The sequence below is a fragment of the Pongo pygmaeus genome, chromosome 2 (genome assembly GCF_028885625.2).
Source record: "Pongo pygmaeus isolate AG05252 chromosome 2, NHGRI_mPonPyg2-v2.0_pri, whole genome shotgun sequence".
In the NCBI taxonomy this organism is placed as follows: Eukaryota; Metazoa; Chordata; class Mammalia; order Primates; family Hominidae; genus Pongo; species Pongo pygmaeus.
Window position 1 is genome coordinate 52391906 of NC_085930.1, and position 21785 is coordinate 52413690.

At 43.9% G+C, this 21785-nt stretch overlaps 1 protein-coding gene across 2 annotated transcripts; it reads right to left on the reverse strand.

Moving 5' to 3' along the window:
- Nucleotides 1–812: 812 nt before the first annotated feature.
- On the reverse strand, nt 813–21701 carry POPDC2 (popeye domain containing 2). Of its 2 annotated transcripts, XM_054482758.2 has the most exons (4): nt 18652–21701; nt 13227–13335; nt 7017–7425; nt 813–1317 (listed from the first exon to the last, which is right to left on the reverse strand). In XM_054482758.2, the coding sequence occupies exons 1-4, from the start codon at nt 19140–19142 to the stop codon at nt 1232–1234; spliced, it is 1095 nt and encodes a 364-aa protein (XP_054338733.1). In that variant the 5' UTR covers nt 19143–21701; the 3' UTR covers nt 813–1231. The 2 variants fall into 2 exon arrangements, with proteins under 2 accessions (XP_054338733.1, XP_054338732.1); XM_054482757.2 differs by lacking the exon at nt 813–1317 and having other exon boundaries at nt 6876–7425; nt 18652–20230.
- Between the last annotated feature and the right edge of the window lie 84 nt (nt 21702–21785).

Below are 21785 nucleotides of genomic sequence, written 5' to 3' on the forward strand. Positions count from 1 at the left end.
ACAATCACTTAGAAAAATTGGTAGTATTTACATACCCGATGCTTGAGTAATTCCATTCCTAGGTATATATCCAAGAAAGGTATACATATGTATACTGAAAGACAGGTACAAGAGTGTTCATAGCAGCACTATTTGTAATTGCCCCAAGGTGGAAACTATCCAAATGCCCATCAATTGTAGATTGGATAAATAAATTGTGGTATAGTCATACAAAGAGCACACAACAACAAAAATGAAAAAACTATTGAGAGGGAGAGATGCCCAAGGATTCCCAGCTGTTTCAGCCCTCATCTGTTTGAGTCTTCCCAGACAGGTGAGTGAAGAAGCCTTACAGATGATTCTAGACTGAGCCGCTATCTGACTGAAACAACATGAGAAACCCTGAGTGAGAACCGCCTAGCTGAGCCCAGTCAGGTCCCACACTCATGAGCACCATAAATTATTAGGACAATTTTAAGTCACTATTTTAGGGATTGATATTACACAGCAATAGATAACTGAAATATATGTTGAAGTATTTAAAGAAAAAGGAAAATAGAATATATTACATTTATAATCTACTTTAAGATGTTTAAGAAAACCTAAAACTAAGTTTGTAAAAGTCGCTCTAAAAACTATTGTTTAATACTAGGTTCATCAACAGAAAAAGAGATTTGTAAGTTGAATGTCACAGCCTAAGGGAAAACGAGGTTTTTAAATTTCCACTTCCATAAATTTGAATCTTAATCGAAAAATAAAAAATAACCACCAGTGAAAAGCTGGATCTTTGACTCCACTGATCCTTTCAGACAATGCAAAGAAACAACATAGGGAAAGGAGTTGAGTGATTTATTGAGTGCTTACTTGGTGCCACGGCATGTGCTAGGTGCTTACCTAAATCAACTCATTGGATCCTCACAACAACCCTGTGAGGTGGGTTTCATAACCCCCACTGTTTACCGATGAGGCTCACAGAGGCTATGTAACTTGACCAAGATTCTGCAGCTGGTAAAGGATGGAATCTGTGCCTCTGCACTACCAATGCCTGCTCCTGAAGGAAGGCTTGTGAGGGTGAATTTCTCAAAGTCACTCCAGGTCCTTACTGTAGCGACAGTGTTGGCACCTTCTGTGTCCTCTCTCACCTTGTCTGTGAGCCTTCCAGTGGGTGGGAAAAGAGGCGTGCCTATCAGTGGCCATTCTGTGAACATAGAAGAGAGCTGCGCTGGCCACAGAGAAGATAGTCCAATGATCCTTAAAGTTCAGGCGTGTGGGTTGGAGCCAAAGGGGCCTGTCCCCTGGATGTAACTTGAGAGTAGCTCTGGAGAGGAATTCTAGAAGCTGTGGAAAGAAAAAGAGGGAGGATTTTAGCACTATGTCTCCGGACAGTTTGTCTAACTTCAAAGGGTTCTTTTCAGTTTTTTTCTTTTCCTTTACCAATTCCCAATGTCTTAACTGTACTCATTGCCTGACATGATAGGGGCAGGTGTACCTTTGAATCATTTCATACTAGAATACTAGGGCAAGTCAGCTTTGACGGTATCTAGCCCAGTCCTCTCTCTCTTATTGTAGAGACCAAGAGATCAACTTTTGTTGCTTCCTATGAACGTCCTATAGAACTCTACTTCTTACCTAACCCTATGTAATTTAAAGAAAAAACCAAAAGCCTGTATTGAATAATGGTAAGTTTCATAAGACTCCTGACTTTCATTTTTACAGAAAGATGGGTAGGAAAATGAGGCCTGTAAGACAGAAGTGGAAACATGACTCAGCAGCAGCCCCAGGCTGCTGTGATCCAGAGGGCAGGTGGGGAACTGCTGCCTCTAACTTACCTGACCGACAATGGAACCTGTGGCAGGTAGAGGTGGCACGACCCTCTAGAGACCCCTGCTCTGGCCGTGCCACTTTCAAGAGCAAGTTTTCCGTGCCAGGACTCTTTCCAGTAGTTCTGTGAGAAAAGCACTATTTGCTAGCTCTGACAGCTACCAAAAACCTTACAGCTGCTTCTGAGGGGAAGAGCATGTTGAAGTGTGACTCTAATCTGCCTCTTCCCAAACAGATGAAGAAGAGCAGGGTGAGGTGTGACTTAGTTATTCAAGGGCTAAAGAGCTAGCACATGTTTTCTTTAGGCCTCCACTTTTTGCTGTACCTTTTATTGTCAGAGGATTCTGCCAGCTGCCACCTTCCCTGAAAAGCCAAACTGGGGGAAATAAGAGGGAAAATCTCTATCTCTGATAAAAGAAAGAGAAAGAGAGAGAGAGACTGCTAAACAATTGTACATACAACAGAATCTTAAAATACGCTACACGTTTAACTAGTGCTTCACAGCTAAAAAACTGCCTTTATGTATTTTATCACAATCACTCCTCACAGCAACCCGGTAAGGGAGACAGAGCCATCTTGGTCCTGTCCTGCAGATGAGGAACCTGTTCTTGATGGCAGGTGAGTGGCAAGACTAGAGTCCAGATCTTAGAACCACAGAATCCTAGAGTTAGAAGGTACCCTAACAGCAATAATCCAAGACATCCTTTTCCCAGAGCGTGAATCACCTTATAAAATCTCTGAGATTTCTTATGGCCCCTGCTTGAACTCTTCCAGTGATGAGTAACTCTCACCACCCATGAGCAATCCAGTATCAACACTGAGCTAAAATCCTTCTTATAATTTTCAGCCTATTCAATTCAATTTCTGCCCACAAGAACTACACCAAATTAAGTCAAATTCTAATTCACATTCTTTTTAAAATTTGAAGATATTACACTTGCCCTTTTCTTGCAGATAAAACATTTTCAGTTCTTTCAAGTACTTATCATGTGATTCCCTAGAACCATGCCTAAAATATACAGTAAATAGTAAGTGTTTATTGAATCGTTTCTCTTGCTCTTGGTACTATGTCCTGATCCTCCTGTCGAGGGGCTCCTTCCCTTACCTTGAGTGTCCTCCATTTTGTAATCTGTTCATCATTTGTTTATTTAAATAATAGGGAGAAAAGAAACAGTATAGTTTTCAGAACAATGTGAAACAAAATAAAAACTGTTCAAATGTCAGACAGTTTTCAATTTATTTTGTGATAATGGATTCATTATTTCACGCAACAGACTACCTCAGAGCTGTATTTCTAGAAGATAAGTCCCTCATTCATTGAGCATCTCCTGTAAGTAAGACACAGAATGGATCCCTGTGGAGCATGGCGATAGAATTAAACAGAAAAATTCTAGTGAAGGGAGGGATGATTTGGGGTATGGCTGGAAGACCCTGCATGAATACATTATCCTGCAGCATAGTTTTGCCTGTTAAGAGAAGCAGCACCCATTTTTTGTTCAATTCTGGGTACCACCAGACTAAAAAACATATGTCTCTTCAAAAAGGAGCTCCAGAGGAAACTCTGACTATTTTCAGTTGGTCTTAATTTGGATTGGTGTGAGAGACAAGCACTGGTGTCAATGTGATGAGGCTATGTCATTCCTAATGATGCAGAATTCAGCCAGCTTCATGCCTCTCATATGAGTGCTGTGCCGGGATGAATAGCAATGAGCTTAAAATTTTGATAACTAAAGAGCCAGGAAATAGATGGTGAATGGTGCCCTACTTTATGAAAGAAACAATAGTAAATTGCTCCCAATCATAAAGGAATATGCTTATTCATTAGATCAATAACCTTACGGCAAGTTTGATGGTAAATAAGTCAAACCAAACATCCAAAACACAATTCCAGAAAAAGAACTGAGGCTAAATTATCCCATGATCACAGACTACATTGAAAACTGTCAGAAGTTTAGCTAATTTGATCATGTTTTCAACTTGTTCTGAAAACCTCTATGGCCTGAAAAGTAAACAACATAATTTTCTTTTCTCTCTATTGCTTAAACAAAGAAACATGAAAAACTATTCTCCCTATATTGCAAATTCCGATATTTTAGAAAGTGAGCCTCATCAGCAGTTTTCTCATCTTGAGTTTTAGAAAAGGCTGAATTTGGAAAAAGGCATTTCATACGATAGTATGTATTAAGGGTTGAGGGCTTGGGGACTGAGTTGTGATCTCCTCTGTCATAAAATTTCCACACTGCAGGCCGGGCGCGGTGGCTCACGCCTGTAATCCCAGCACTTTGGGAGGCCGAGGCGGGCGGATCACAAGGTCAGGAGATGGAGACCATCGTGGCTAACATGGTGAAACCCCGTCTCTACTAAAAATACAAAAAATTAGCCGGGCGCGGTGGCGGGCGCCTGTAGTCCCAGCTACTCGGGAGACTGAGGCAGGAGAATGGAGTGAACCCGGGAGGCGGAGCTTGCAGTGAGCCGAGGTCGCGCCACTGCGCTTCAGCCTGGGTGACAAAGTGAGACTGCGTCTCAAACAAAACAAAACAAAAAAAAAAAAAGAAAAGGAAAAAAAAATCTGCACTGTAATCACATGGTAGGTGATAGATTCTTCACAGGCACAGAATGGAGGGAACTGCTAGTTAAGCAAGACCCACCACCACAAGGGCTTGGGAGAGTCCCAAGGTGCCAGAGAAATTGTAGTGAAATATCACAGAGAATTCTTGCTGAAAGACACTCAGATGTCCTGGGGCTTGTGTCTACTGAACTGCGGACTGACTACTCCTCTTTTCTTCCTTTGAAAAACTTATCCTTGCCTTCTCAGATCAATCCAAGGGGGTTCCTGGGGACAGCTGGTCCAACACGCTCAAATGAAGAAAGTAAGGTTTAGTGAGGTTGTATGGTTTGCAAAAAGTCATATATTTGATTAGTAGCAAAGCCAGACATAGAAGCCAGGACTTTGGACTCCCAGTCCTGGTCTCTTTCTCATTTACCATGCTGCCTGCCTCCTGATGTTTGGAAAACATTCCTAAAGCTGGGGATTTTACACTTTCACTTGAATGGTTTTCTTTATAGGCAGAGGGAAAAGTACTGATCTCTGGAAGCGTTAGGATTAAAAACTAATAAGATGGGGGTACAGGGTGTTTGGGAGGAAGAATAGATACAGCAAGGCAAAAAAAGTGGGAAAAAGAGAAAAGGAGGTAATAGGAGAGATAAATATATGAACAATAAAATGGAAGAAAACAAGAGACAAGTGAAGAGGGAGAAATGAACTGAGAAGACATAAAAAATGGACACTTAAGAACAACAAACTGGCCAGGCATGGTGGCTCATGCCTGTAATCCTAGCACTTTGGGAGATCAAGGCAGGAGGATTATTTGAGCCCAGGAGTTCGAGAACAACTTGGGCAACATGGGGAGACCTTGTCTCTACAAAAAAATTTAAAAATTAAACATTATCCAGGCACAGCGACATGTGCCTGTAATTTCTGTTACTTGGGAGGCTGGGGTGGGAGGATCGCTTGAGCTTTTGGAGGTAGAGGTTGCAGTGAGCCGACATCATGCCACTGCACTCCATCCTGAGTGACTGAGTGAGACCCTGTCTCAAGAAAGAAAAGGAAAAAAGAAAAGAATAGCAAATTGAGGCAATCAAGGACTGAGAAGAAATTGGAGAAGAAAGAAGAGAAAAATAGAACCAAGAAAAGAGAAGAAAACCAGGAAGAACAACATGAGAAAACAGAGAGCTGCTGTGAGTCGAAGAGAGAGTGTATAGGTGGATGGGCAAGTTGGACCAAGAGGGATCCATAGGACATAAGGAGCATGCGTGGATGCAGGATGAACAAGTAGGAAGGTGAACAGCTGCACAGAGGGAAAGGAGTGATCAAAGTGGTCAATGCACACTTGGGGGAATTCAACAAAGTGATCTGGGGTATTAGATTGATCCTTGGAATTATGTCAGAATCAGCTGAACTATGGTTCTAAGGATGCTGGTAACACAGGAGATTGTAAATTCCGTATCTACAAAACTAAATCTCTAACCTTTCATCAGTCATCTCTATGGCCTCTTTCATCGTTTATATAACCTGTTTTTCAAAATAGACAAACATTCACTCATTCATTTCATGTACTCAGGAGGCCTTCCTCACTGGGCTAGTTTCTCAAGTAATTTATTGGTGCTTTCTAAAAAACTGTGGGAAGCGCCTTCCAAATTGGGAACAATGAGATTTTCCTCAGGAAATTCAGGCCTACATCATGGTTGGGTGGAATTACAGAGAAAAACGTCACAGCATTGTGAGGGCAGCCGGGGGAACATGAGAGCAATTTCCCAGAACCACTGGGCACAGCCTTTCTTGTAGACTCTCTGGTGAGGGAAATTCTGTGAGGGAAATCCTGCACGCACTGTTAGGCCCTCCAGGATTTATGCACATCCTACCTCCTGCAGATGTGGGTGACTGGGGAAAGCCAGGCTGCCATATACCTATCTGATCATAGTAACATTTAATCATAGCAGTATCTAGTCCTTTGTCTGTGTGATCAACAAACACATTCTCCACTGGGTGAGAGGAAAGCAAGATGAGGACATTTTCCTCCCTGAGCTATTAGCTCATAATCACAATCCTCTTTAAAATATGCAATTTTAACAGAGATGCCTGCCCAGTCTAGGCTAAATAATAACTGCTTTCCAGGACGGGCTCTATACCAGGAAAGACAAGCAATCAGAATTAGAACCCTGCCACATTCTTTTTCTTTTAAAATGCATGCCACAAATAAAAGCCCCTTTAGCTCCAGCTGTGGCCTCAGCTATTAGAATAAACTTGCAAAAAACCAGCAATCTACCTTCCTGCTCAACATATCAACCAGCCCACTTTCCAAAATGCAATCGAGTTAATAATGAATGAGTTTTTAAAATCCCTTCATGCCTTGCATGCACCTGGAGTGAGTTGCTATCTTCAAAGTTGGGTTAATGCCATTTCTGTGAGTCCTCTAAGAGGAGGTGTTCCACGAACAATTTTTTTTTGCCCTAACAAGCTGAGTTAAGGCCAGCCGTTGACAGGAATGCGCAGCGGCTGCCTTCTGAGTACTTACATAGGATCCTGAGCCGGTGGCTGTGCCCATGTTAGTTCTCCCTTCACCTCATGTACTCCCCATCACTCCTATAATCCATAAACGATTCTGATCCTGACACCTCCTCAAAATCCTCCAGCACCAGACTGGTGGAGTCCTCACCCAGGATGCCGCTGTCTGGCCTGGACAACCTGGCCCGGGTAGGAGGTGCAGGAAAGTTGGTGGCAGCTGGAGGGGTAGAACAAGGGGGTGTTTGCTGGAGAGAGGTGGGTGTGGCCTGAGGAGGGGACACAGCTGGCTCACAGACTTCCTCATCACCCTTCTCGGACTCTGGTCCAGCATCTGCAGCAGTGGGACCCAGGACATGGTAAAGGCTGGGAAGGCGGATGTCAAAGCGCAGCCCAAACTTAGCAAAGAGCTTTTCATTGAGAGTGTAGAGCTTCTCCGAGATGTCATAACCCAGCAGAGCCGAGAAGAGGCAGGAGATGTATCGCTCTTTGGTCAGAAGAAGATGGAGGCTTTTCCGGGGCCAGGATATGTAGCTACATGAGGTCTCAGCAGTCAGAGTGACCTGAGAGGGGTCAGAAGCAGACAGTAAAAGTTTAAACTAGAAAATCTGTCCATGCTGAGCACAGAGATCATTCAGTCACTAGGCAAACAGCTGTACTTTTACTGAAGAAGCTGTGTGGGAGTACCCCTCTATGGGCTTGCCTAGAGGAGTCTAGTGGATGACTTTCACTTGTGTGCACTGATATGGGGGTGTCCTGTGTCAGGAGCCCTGGGATCAGCCATTCACTCACTCACCCATCACCTCCTGGAGCCTCAGTTTCCACATCCACTTTCCTCAGCTCTAATTCTGTGGTTCCGTGGCTAATGCCACTAATGACTGTAGAAGGTTCTGAGTCTTATGATTTTGAGATAGAGAAAGAAGGGGCCTTCTTGTGCTCTGAAGAGTGGTTGAAATGCTGACAACTATTCATTTTAAGAATGAGGAAGGATAAGATTGGGGTAGGGATACAAAAAGAGTTGGAAAGTTCAGTTTGAGAAAAAGCTTCTGATGAGGTATGCCAAGCTACATCATGTGGCCTGGGATTCAGGTCCATGAAATTGCTCGTAACTTGGCCACTTCAAGTAACCAAAAGGATCTGATGACAGAAATCAGAAAAAGGGCGTAGTGGAAGACAAACTCTAAAGGGTAGAAAATCAAAGGGCACCCCATTCTCCATTTGTTTATTCATCTAGGAATTTCTGAGTACGCACTATGTGCCCATGATGCAAAGCTAAATTACACTTGCATGGGAAATAAGCAATAACGTGTGCCTAGCATGCAGCAGGTGCTTGATAAATCCTTGTTACAATAATGATGAGTGGTAAAGCTGGGGTTAAAATGGAAACATGCTTAGGACAGTGCAGGAAAAGGGTGCAGAATCACACAATTTTTAATAATCTAATTGACCCTAATACTTTGGGCTGGCAGAGTTCATGACATATTTTTGTGGATGGAGACAGTGGAAATGATGATGATAATGATGTTAGCAGCTAATATTTGTCAAGAGGTGCCAGGCGTTGTGTTAAGCACTTTATATGAATTGTGAAATTGAAAGTAGGGTAGTTTTCCGAACATTCTTTATTAGAGATTATATATAATCCTTTTCAGTCCTGCATTGCCTACTGGATCTCCCACTATCCTCCTCTTCTCTTCCTTCCTTTCTGCTATACCCCTCCCCCACATCCTTTATTCATTTCCTCCTCTCAACTTTTCCCCACTAATTGTTAGTACTGCAATCAGGACCTAAACTACGTTATCGAGGCCAGAAGTGGTTTCATGTTTCTGCTTTACCTCTATCAGTTGTATGATGTCAGATAAATTACTTAATCTCTCTTGCCTCATAAGAAAGAATTCTGAAAATAATACAATCTGTCCATTACTAATAGTTCAGCAAGTACTTGTCACATCTGCCATGGCCTGTACCTTAGATGTACTTATGAACAATTCCCAAACAAGAAATCAGAGTACCAAATATGAAGCACGTGTGTTTGAGCAAGAACTAAGCCGAATGTAAATAATGTCTTAAAGCCAAACACAAAGACTGTGAACCTTCTTAGAAATATGCTGTACTTCTTCCATCTTAAAATAAAACAAAATTTTACAAATAAAAATTCTTTTTCTTGACCTCACTTCCCTGGCTAGCTATCACTCCACTAATTTGCTTCCCTTTTTAGCAAAACTCATGAAGAAAAAAAAAAACCTGTTTATACTTAACTGTCTCCAATTCCTCTCTTCTCACTCTCTTAAACCAATAAGACTTTGTCCCTAGCAGTCCACAAAGACTGTTCCTGTTAAGGTCACCAATGACCTCTAAGCTGCTGAGTCTGATGGTCAGTTTTCATGGCATCCATCAATTTCCCCTTCCTCTTTGATATATCTTCTTCACTTGGTTCCCAGGATGCCATACACTCCTGATCCAATCTCATGATTGTTCCTTTTCAAGCTCCTTTGCTGCTTCCTCTTTTCTTCTCCAACTCCTCACCACTAAAGTATCCCAGGGCTCCGCTCTTGAACCATTCCCTCTTCCATCCACACTCACTTGGTGAGCTCATCCTATCCAATGGCTTTTAATATCATCTGCACACAACTAACTCCCAAATTTATGTCTCAGGCCCAGATCTCATTCCTGAATTCCAGACTTAAATATCCAGTTGCCTATGCAGCATCTCCATTCAAATGTCCACAGATGATGCAAACCTAACATCAAACACTGAACTTTCTAGTCCCCCGAAAGCAGCTCTACCTGCAGCTTTCTTTGTCTCAGTTGACAGCAGCACCACCCATCCAGTTGCTCAGGCCAAAAGCCTTAGAGTCTTCCTTGATCTTCTCTTTCTCTCACATACTATATCCAGCCCTTTAGAAAATCCTTTTGGCTGTATCTAGACAATATATGCTATGGCCCTACATGATCTTGCTACCTTGTCACCTCTCCAACTTTCTCTCCTGCTATTCCCTCCCCTTCCTCTCTCCATTCCAGGTCCACTGTTCTCCTTTCTGTGTGTCAAACACACTGGCCCCACTTCAGGGCCTTTGCACTGGCTCTTTCCTCTGTCTGATATGCTTTTCCCAGATATTCACAGACCTCACCTGTCACCTCTCTCAGGTTTTTGCTCAAATGTTACCTGCTTAACAAGGATTTCCATGACCACCGTATTTAAAATTGCAACCATATCTCCCTTACACTACTCTAGGTTTTTTTTTTTTAACTAGCAATTATTATCCTCTAACATATTATATAATTTACTTATTCATTATGCCTATGGCTTTTTGTCTCCCCCATTAGAATGTAAATTGCATGAGGGGAGGGACCTTCATCTGTTCTGTTCACTGATATATTTCAAGCCCTTTTAACAGTGCCTGGTATATACTAAGTTTTCAATAAATATTACTGAAGTGAATAAATGAATCAAGGGAAGACAGCCAATCTTGTATATTGCAAAACAACCTAATGTCACTTTCTCCCCCCCCCCCCCCACCCCGCCCCTCGAGACGAAGTCTTGCTCTGTCACCCAGGCTGGAGTACAGTGGCGTGATCTCAGCTCACTGCAATGTCCACCTCCCGGGTTCAAGCAATTCTCCTGCCTCAGCCTCCCGAGTAGCTGGGATTATAGGCACCTGCCACCACCCTGGCTAATTTTTGTATTTTTAATAGAGATGGGGTTTCACCATCCATGTTGGCCAGGCTGGTCTCAAACTCCTGACCTCATAATCCAACTGCCTCGGCCTCCCAAAGTGCTGGGATTATAGTTGTGAGCCACCGCGCCCAGCCTCTAATGTTGCTTTCTCATGTACTGTATAAAATCCTTCCCCAAAGGTCCTCCTGAAATCTGCTTCTTGATTGGTTCTCCCATATATATAGACATATCTGTTGTAACGTTTTGAGAAGTATTTAGCTTTTTTTTTTAATACTCACCTCAGATGTTGGCTGAATGAATTAAATGAGATAACCTATGTAAATAGGACTTAGGTCCAGTAAGAGAGGATGCAAATTACAAAAACAGTGATGATTTCTGTGTGATCCCTCCTGTGCTGTTCTTGGTGACTAATGAGTGTCACAGTGCCGAACACACAAAATGAATTATGACTTAATTGAATTGTCGAGAGGTGTGGTGGAATGCTGATTGATTTGTATTAAGTACAATGTGAATTATAATTTAGGCTGTCACTGTGGATTGCTCTCAGTCAACAAAGACTATGTAATTGCAAAAGGCAAGGACAGGATTAACTGTAACTTAAGATAACACTTGACATTTGCAAAGAGGAAATGGGACTTTACACAGCCAATAGCAAATGTATGGCTCTCATTGCTCCCAAAGGAGGTACATGCTAAAAAATATAAATGGGAGGAATATGACCATACCTACGTTCCAGGCTGAGAGGCCATGTGGGGTTACAGCCCTTCCTCTTGAGCGTAACTTAGGGGAGGACACCCGGCTTACCCACCACCTGTTCCTCCGTGTCAGTGTCAGAAAGAGGCCTGGTCCAGCTGGCTCAGGTCCTGACTGAGCCCTCCTGGAGGTTCCCATGTGCCTGAGAGAGTTCCTGAAGAAGGTTTCTGGACTAGTTAGGGAGGGTGTGTGGAGGGAGTTCCGGGAAGCGGGTCTGTGGCTGGTGATCCTGGCAGTGGGATCAGGACTGCCTCTCAGGCTCCATCATCACAGAGCCAAGTGTCAGGGTGGGGGCGGAAGCAGGCCCTGCCGGGTAGCACTGCCCGGTGTGTGTCTGTTCCGGGGTTGGCTCATATGTTGGCTTGAGGGACTCCCTGATAAAAGTAGTAGGAGACACATGGAACCCAGTGTTTCTAGGTCCAGCAAACTATCCAGGCAGGGGAGTCCTTAAAAGGGTGAGTGAGTGTGTGTGCGTGTGTGTGCACGCGTGTGCGTGTGTGTGTATGTGTGTGTAAACTCCACTCTTCTGGTGACCCTCCCATTTTAATAAAGAACAGAAATGGTAGATCCAGGCAACTTGGCTTTGTCACTTTCTAGCTGAAGACCCTGGGCAAATTACTTGATGTTTTTGGGCCTTAGTTTCCTCAGTTGTTAAATGGAGTAATAATCATATTCAGCCCATAGAGCTGTTATGAGAATCAATGAGGCAATATGATATGTAGTACCTGCCACATGCTAGCCATTCAATAAGTGAGAGTTACAAAGAAAGTGACCAAAGCCTGAGGGATTGGCAGAGATTAGAAGGGTAGGGGCCAGGCAGCCAGGCACCTGCATTGGAGCATGTATGTGAATGCCGCATGGAGTCCTCTGGGACACCAGCTGCCCAGTGGCAAACCAGTTCAGCAATTCTTTTTTTTTCTTTTGAGACGGAGTCTCGCTCTGTCACCGAGGCTGGAGTGCAGTGGCGCAATCTCGGCTCACTGCAAGCTCTGCCTCTCGGGCTCACACCATTCTCCTGCCTCAGCCTCCCGAGTAGCTGGGACTACAGGTGCCCACCACCATGCCCAGCTAATTTTTTGTATTTTTAGTAGAGACAGGGTTTCATCGTGTTAGCCAAGATGGTCTCAATCTCCTGACCTCATATCCGCCTGCCTCAGCCTCCCAAAGTGCTGGGATTATAGGAGTGAGCCACTGCATCCGGCAAGCAATTCTTTACTGAACAGCTGCTGTGCCCCAGGTACTTTCCTTTAGAGTCTGGGAACAGAGAGGGGAAAGCCTAGATTTTTACTTCAAAGAGTTAACTGTGCAAAAGACAGAAAGGAGATCAGATTATTAGAACAGACAGCAAGATGTGCACCAGTTAGCATAAGTAAAAGGACTAGAACAGGCACACAGGAGTGCTAGGCTGTGGGGTGGAAGCTGGTGAGGCTATGGGGTGGAAGCAGGCTTCACAGAGGAAGTGAGGTGCCATGGTCTCATCTAGAAGGGGAAATGCATTTCAGAGGGGAGAGTAGGGGCCAAGGCATAGAGCTGCAAAACAATGTGGTGTGTTTAGGGAAGTACTAGTGGTTCAGCATGGCTAGTATGAGCAAAAAATATGAAGGAGGGAGAGCTGGAAATGTGACTAGAGAGCACTAAAAGGTTTAAGTTACCCTATAAGGAGTGTGGGTTTTCATGTTGTGGCACTAGGGTCTTCCAGAAGAGTTTAAGCATACAAGTAACATGGTCTACCCAGGGGCCAGAATCTTCCTACCCTACCTCAACTATGGCTAGGAGCCCAGGAACTCTTTTCACAGAGGAAGAGTGCCCCTGCTTGTAGTTTCACACTGGCAGTGGTGCGAAGGACAGATGTGAGAGGGGAAACATGGAGGCACGGATATTGCTGGGCTACAGTGGGACGGGGTGAGGCGGTGCTGCCACCAGGCTCCCTGTTACCTGGAACACCCCCTCCTCAGAAGGCTGTAGTGATTCCCACTCAGGAGAGTCCATGAACTGGTATGGAAAGATGTAGTGCAGAAACTGCCCATCCTGGCTCACACGAACCCTGGCAAGGGAAGAGAAGAGATTATGTGGGAAAAGGAAAATGGCTCTCCAAGCCACCTAATGCTGAAATTAGGTGTCACTGATTAACATGAATCTTCCTGTAGAAATACTTTGCCTAAAGCATGGTAAAACCCAAAGCTAGACTAGCCAGCCTAGTTACTACATGCAAGTAGTTCAGAAAAGGAACCCATTGAGACTTCCTGAACCCTCATTTTCCTCCTCCTTCTCCTTACTGGTGGTTCTCAATTTCAGGCTGCAGAGTAGAAGTCCCAGCGAAGCTTTTAAAAAAAGCACCTAGGCTTGGGCCTTGTCCCAGAGCAATTAAACAAGAATCTCTCTAGGTAGGAACTGGATATTATTAGTATTTACATCTCCCCAGTGATTCTAATGTGTAGCCAGGATAGAAACTACTGCTCAAGAACTCTGCTGCTGGCCCGGCGTGGTGGCTCACACCTGTAATCCCAGCACTGTGGGAGGCTGAGGCAGGTGGATCACCTAAGGTCAGGAGTTCGAGACCAGCCTGGCCAAGATGGTGAAACCCCCATCTCTACTAAAAATACAAAAATTAGCCAGGCATGGTGACGGGTGCCTGTAATCCCAGCTACTTGGGAGGCTGAGGCAGGAGAATCACTTGAACTCGGGGGTGGAGGTTGCAGTGAGCTGAGATCACACCACTGCACTCCAGCCTCGGCAAAAAAGCAAGATTCTGTATCAAAAAAAGAGAAAAGAACTCTGCTGCCTATTTAAGTTTACATTTACATTAATTAAAATTAAATATAATTAAAAATTCAGTTCCTTACCTAATCACATTATAGGTGCTCAATCGCCACATATGGCCTGTGACTACCATGTTGTACAACATAGATCTAGAATGTTTCTGTCATCACAGAAAGTTCTGTTGGATGCCACTGCTCCACAGATTCTCCTTTCTCCCTTCCCATTAGCTACATGAAGATTCATGCTTACATTTAACCACTTTGTAGACTTTGAAGGAAGTGGCAAGTCCACTATATGCCAGACTCTGCTAGACACTTTGACCAGTGTTCTCTTATATAATGTTCACAACACCTCACGGTAGATTATTCTTTTCTGTATTTTATAGCTAAGGAAACTGGTGCTCAGAAGGGTTGAGTGGCAAGCTTAAGGTTACATAGCGATCCAGTGGCAGAACTAAAATTCTATGTTCTTAGCACAACACTGTGTTGCCACCCTATTACTAGAGCTTTGGGTAGATGGTAGTGGACTCTCCTAGCATGACCCCTTCCCGGACCTCTCTAACCATAGGTGACAATAACAGCTTGTTTCTTTAGACAATGAGATCCCACACACCCTATCCAGTTGATGGTCCTAGAGTGAATGCCTGACTCAAGCTGAGCCAATCAAACTGCTTCTCTGGGAATTTGGAAATGGAATTGAGTGTAAATCATGGCTTGGATGGGGACAATTATCAGGCATTAACAAAACTAACACACTCCTCCCTAGAGGAACTAAAAAAAATTTTTTTTTATCACGTAACTCAGACTTTGAAAAGCATGGGTCCCAACTGGCTATAGAGAAAATAAACTTGAAATCACATAAAATGTCCTAGTAGGACATGTTCTTGTTTCTAGTACTACCTGAGGCTCAGGTGCATGTCTTTCCTTGAGTTTCATAAGAAATCCTTGTATCTTTTTAAATAAAGACCCTTTTTCCCCCTTCTGTTGGCTAGAGTGGGTTACTGTGGCTGCAGCCAGAAATCCTAATTATTTGCTTTAATTTTATGAATATTCTTATCCCACACTACCAACAGGTTAAACAACTGCCCTTGACTTGCCCATGACCACAGGCTTGGTTTCACAACTTACGGGGTTAGGAGCCTTACTATTGCTACTTGCTGCCTTTGTACCCTTGTGGCTGTACCTAGCCTAGTGCTCTGCCCCTGCAGGATAGAAAGACTGCATTCCGTGAGAACTTGTTAGAACTGATGGCATGTCATTGATGATGCCTGAGGACAGGGAGTATATTTCAGATGTGAGGCCACATCTGGAAGATTAGAATCCAGTATGGGCTTTATCCTTCCCCTCACCCAAACCCCACCCAGAAAACTCAGAGTTCCATCTTTAATCTCTCTTCTAAAGTGAGTTATATCAGGCAATGGGGTGCCTCTATTAGGCAAAGGGGGAAGATGAAAAAGGTCTCTAAGGTACACCTTGTTCATTTGGGGGAGATATCCTTCCATTATTTCTGGAGGTTTATTGGCTAAACAAATATTCCTGGAGCATCTCCCATGTTGCTGGAAATCTGGGAATGCAGAGATGGGCACAATCTGGTCTTTGTCTTTGAGGATTTCACAATTTAGTGGAAGTCACAGGCACATAAATAACTGGCTGCAAGTCAATGTGATAGGTGCTATTGTGGAACAGTAACAGAGGAGAGAGAGAGATTGGTTCTCTTTGGGCAGCAGACCTCTCGAAGGAGATGACATTTGAGCTGAATTTTGAGGGATGCAAAGGGTATTGAGAAGCAGATAAAGATGGGAATGAACAAAGATCTGGGAAATCCAGTGTGGCAGTCTGTTCTCCAGTATCTGCTTTCTTCTCTTCCTTAATGGTGCTAGATTTTAACTGGACACATGACTGCAGAGCAAAAATCAACATTTCTCTACTTCCCTGGCTGCTAGGCATAGGCAAGTGATAAGTCCTGGCCAATGGGATATCAGCACTCCTGAGCCTTGCTCTTAATGAATGCCTAGGTATATATGCGTGTATACAAATTACCAAAGACCATCACCAATTAAAAAAACAATTGCACCTATTATCTGACAACCTAAAGCTGGAAGACAGGAGCTTTATTCAAGACTCTGAATAAATATGTATGGAAGGGGGAAAAGAAGGAAAGAAGGAAGCAAGAAAGTAAGGATGAATACATGAACAAAGGAAACAAACGAACAAACTCACTTGTGTCACCATAAAAGGGGATCGAAACCTCACTGAAAAGCTTCTATAGGAAAAGAAGACAGCAGAAGAGAATGGCGCTGCTGCAGTACATGTCAAATCCTTAGGCGAGGATTTCGGCCACCCAGGCAAGCCACCAAAGAGTGACAACCGTAGAGTGTAGATAATGTCTAATGATCTTCGTGGCTCGCTGAAGCCATTTAAATTGGAATGCTGTGCCCTTTATCATCTGTTTCTTCTTCCTTCTTGATCTACTGGAAGATGGATGATCTTCTCCTATATGAATAGCTTAGATAGTTAGTTGCCTGCTCAGGGGGTTGTATATATGGAAGTTTGTGTTTTGAATTTTACATGAGAGAAACGTCTAAGTTAAGTACTGCTTAACAGGGTGACAGACTTTGAGAAAATAACTTTGCCTCTCTGAGTTTTGAAAGAGATTGGTTTCCTTTATTAAAATAAAACAAAAAGACTTCTGAGGTTTGAGTGAAGGATTCTAGAGAACAGTGTGCATGTGAGATGTGGAAGTCTGCACAAGAGTCCCCACTTCCTGGCACAAAGCTCTTGTCTGCTGCTTTGAGATGTTTGGTCCCTTACTGTACCAGCCCAAGGTTCAGCGATTCTCCTTTAAAACTAGAGCCCAGTCATAGACTAGAAGCCTTTTCCTCTATGTCCAGCTCAGCAAAGCTGAGACAGGGTGACACTGAAAGATAACAAAACTCTTACTCCAAACCTTGAAAGGCAGGAAAAAAAAAAATCAAAATTGTCTAATTTCTGACTCGGCCTTTTGATGCTAAGTATACCAGGAAAAGCTACACCAAGGGCAAGCCCCCCTCTCCCCTTCACTGGGAAGTGATCTTATACAAGTTCACAGTAAATCTATCCTACGTGAACTATACAGTAACCATACATGCTTCCAGCAAATGGGCACCCTACACTGGAGGGAGCACTTCTGCTGGTCTCAATTTCCTCCTTTGAACAGACGAGCTATAACATCATGGGTCTCATGAATGAGCAAGTTCCCTAAATTGTCTTTAAGCATGGAACTATAGGTGCAAACATTTTCACAATAGTTATATGTATTTGTATTTACACCTATATTTGTTTACAAATAATCACATTGGTTTACCCTTTCAGTTCACCAATAAATTAAATGAAATGTACCCTCACAAAATGTCTCCCCTCATAGCTCACTCAACCCAGGACCTCTGAGTTCAAACAAAATCAAAACATATATACATGATACTTCAGGTTCTATAAATGAATACACAAACATGTATTATTACTATTAGTGATAGTTGTAGTACCATTAGCATCATTGTCAAACTTTTTTCTCCATTGTGTGGTTGGCAGTATTATCTGGATTTGGTTTTTTTGGTTTTTTTTTTCTTGGAATTGGAGCCTTCTAATTGCCATCTTACCTTTTCTACCACATTCTCCTGGTCTCAAGAAAGCTGGTGGAGTGGGGGTTGTGGGGCTCAAGAGCCACTAGGGCAGTATCAAAAAATCCACAATTGCCTACTAAGTGTGTAGCACAGAGCCCCGTGATGTTTTCTCAGAAGAAATCAATGCCCAACATTCACATCCAGGTTGACTGGGCATACAGTGATCCTGACTAAGACCATTTCTGCCCATATCTGACTGTCAGCCTTCTCCAAAAGAGGCAGTGCTTCCACAAAAGCCTTGATGAGATAGGTGTATCACTTCTCTTCTCCCATTGTTGGGCCCGCAGATTTACAGTACTGTACTTGACTTCTTAGTCTGCAAGAACCTCAACAGAACAACTGGAAATGGAAAGGTGGGCAAGGGGTATTCACTCTCCCTACCTGGCTACATACAGGTACCCCAAACACAAGTGGGGCTGTTTCCTTGATGCCTTGGCAGGGAACAGGGGTTATGAGAACCACCCCCCTACCCCGACCTCCCATTTCTGGCATTGTTCCCTGAATATAGTTGGTGCTTAGCAAATGTTGAATTTGAATAAGGAACAGATTAACCTTATTGAAATGTTAGTTTTTCAAAGCTTACAGAGATATTGCTGCAGCTTAGGCATGACACACTGATATGTGTGTGGTGATGGTAGAGGGGTTATTTAAGGCCCAGGCTCAAGACACACACACTGCACACCTTCCAGCAGCAAGTGCACACACAATCATTCTTGCCAACAAAGATGCCTCATGAACTGGTTTCTTCTTGGAAAATGCCAAGAAAGAGGAAGCAACCCCACTCTTAGAAAAATCTGTTTTGGATTGTTTGACTTGTCACATCCTTCCCTCAATGGAAGGGGACACGAAATGGAAAGGGACATGAAATGGAAAGGGACACACTAGGAAATGAGAAGTGTGGGCTGGGGAAAGAAATTCTGGGCAATGGATAGAGTAGCTTACCGGCCAGAGAGCAGCAGGGACAGGCGGTTGATGGGTGTCTCACCCTCCACAGCATAGGTCTGTTCAGTGGCCAGAGTTAAGACCTGCTCCTCGCAGCAGTGAACAATCTCCTTGTATGTCTGTAGGGGCACCTGCAAGGGCAGGCACAGCGTCTTGTAGAGGAGGTCAAACTCCTCAGAGAGGGTGTCCTCACGCAGGCAGTATACCAGGTGTGCCAGCTGGAGCAGGCAGACCACAGCCAGCAGGAAGCTCCAAAGAACAATGTCCAGGCCACAGGCACTGAACCAGCCCCACAGCACGCAGCACAGGTAACCTGCACTCAGGAAGCCAAAAAGATAGAAGCATCCATACACCCCACTGCCCCCCATGAAGCCCAGGAGTAAGAGGCAGTTGGCTAGGTGGTAGACAGCCCCTTCCACATCCTGCTTCCAGCTAATGCACGCTGAACCCTGCAAGAGAAGCTGGCCCACTCTGCTGCTGTTGGCGCTCATCTTTGGGGCCTCTCAAAGCCTCACTGAGCTCTAATACTGTCCTCACATAGGAAATTCAGAAAATGAATGAATCCGTCCGCTCAGGGGTCTTCTCACCTCCGGCTTCTCACCACCGACTCCACCTTTCCTAGAAGGAATGCTTCTAGTGGCTTTGGGAAGGAATGATGGAACATAGTACACTTCATGGAGAATTTAAAAACCTCTCTCTTTCTCTTTCTCTCTCTCTCTCTCCCCCTCTCCCCCACTCCCCCACCTCTCCACCACCCCCGCTGTCTCAGCAAGGCTCTGGCTCTCCCTGCAGAGCTCTGGCAAGCTTCCTTGGTTCCATGTTTCTTGGGACAGTCTTCAAATTTGTTTCTTAGCAGAAAAACCTAAATAGTCCCAAGGGAAAGTAGCACTACAGGACCGAAAAGTCCAGCAGTGTGGGATGACGCGGCCACATCCTGCTCTCGGTTTTTCCCAAGCAGAATGAGGAGAGCCAGCATGGGAGGCACACTTGTGTTCCATTTGGAATGTGTTCTCTCTTGGCACCGGAAGAAAGGGTGACCCCAGATGGATACCATGTTTGGAATTGGAATCCAAGAGGTACTGGCAGTGAGAAAAAACAGGCCAGGCACAGGCAGCCTGGCAGAGCACTTAACATACCTCCCAGAGGACAAGATAAGACCTCAGGGTGAGAGAGACAGACAAAGAGAGAGAAAAGAAAAGTGAGCACAGAATTCACCTGAACACCTCAGGCAGGAAACTGTCCCGAGCTCCCTATGGGGAGAGCCAGACAGTGCTCCTGAGTGAGGACACATCAGAGTAGGAAAGTATGGGACTATTATCAGAAAAAATCCTAACAGTGAAAGCTGGAAAACCCCCTGAAGGCCTTTATTAAGTCACACTGCAAATATCATTATGTATTTGACATCCATTTAACAAAAGTAGCTATGTAAAGTGGCTTTTTGAATTCTAAGCTGGCTTTCCCCTGCATATATGTGGATCTGCTAATAGTAAACAAATAATAATACATTGCCCAGATCATCATCCCACCCACTCCAGTGTTTCCAAATTATAATTCCCACCTATTAAACACCCATGAAGTACCAAACCTATATTAGGCATTTTATACACTTATAAGTTAGTTGTGACAACAATCCTTCAAAATAAATATTATTCTCTTTCTAGATCTGGAAGAAACTGAGGCTCAGAGAGGTAACAAGCTCCCACAGATGGTCTAAGTGGCAGAGCTAGGATTTGAACCCAAGTCTGTCAAACTTAATACTCTGTCCCAAGGGGTTTGCCAGTAAGTGGAAGTACAGTACTAGATCCATGACTCCCAACTCCACACTTCTATGAAGTCTGACAATTTTCAAGGAACTTCTGGTTGAACCTAGGAATCTACTTTGGGCTGCCAAGAGGTAAAGCTGGAGTATGCAAACATTAGGCTAAGAAATGCTAGTTGGGCACAGTGGCTTACGCCTGTAATCGCAGCACTTTGGGAGGCCGAGGCGGGTGGATCACCTGAGGTCAGGAGTTTGAGACCAGCCTGGCCAACATGGTGGAAACCCTGTCTCTACTAAAAGTATAAAAATTAGCTGGGCGTGGTGGTGGGTGCCTGTAGTCTCAGCTACTGGGGAGGCTGAGGCACGAGAATCTCTTGAACCTGGGAGGCAGAGGCTGTGGTGAGCCAAAATTGTGCCACTGCATTCTAGCCTGGGTGACAGAGCAAGATTCTGTCAAAAAAAAAAAAAAAGGAAGGAAGGAAGGAAGGAAAAAGAAAGAAAGAAAGAAAAGAAAGAAAAAGAAAGAGAAAGAAAAAGAAAGAAAGAAAGAAAGATAAAGAAAGAAAGAAGGAAAGAAATGTGACTCTATGGATTCCAAATGACTCCTTGATTCTTCCTCCCTGCTGCTGGGTTAGCACTTACTCCCATTACTCCTATTGTCCCTGAAGTATAGGCGGGGTGCTCAGTAATCTCCCAGAACTAATCAAGGACTCAATCCATAAGGACTTTTACTATGCTGCTATAACTTGATGAAAATTTATGAGAAATTAGAAATTGTCAAATATGGTGAGAAGGAGATGTTTTCACTCAACAAATATTTATTAGAGTGCCTTTTATGAGCTAAGCCCTTGGGGATCAAAGATCCTCAAGAGAAACTTTCACCCTGTTAGGGTAAAGAGACCTCAACACACAAAGGCAGTTCAGTGTGTGAAGCACAATAACCAAGTTAACTTTGAAGGATGGTGGCAGCCTAGAAGGAAAGGTGGCATCAGGGAGGGAAGACGCAAAGAAGGGCTGGCCTCTAATTTGAGGTTTAGGGGTTGAATTCACCAGGCAGGTAGAGGGAGAACAGCATTTCTAGTGGTGAGAGCAGCAGAAGCATGGGCACAGAGGCATGAAAATGCATGGCATGTTGAAGGAAGCCAGTTTTTTCTTAACCTTATTAAAATCATCTGACCAACAAATATATACCTTATTTCCTCCTTTCTAAATTAAGAGGAAAAAAATCAGTAAAGGAAAGAGCTAGAGTATTTGGAGAAGAAATGTCATTGAGGTCACTCCATGGACATGATTTGGACCCCTGACATCATTTTAACAGTGGGGTTTGGGGATTTCCATATACTGTTTTTATGTCACTTGCCTGCCTCCCAAACAA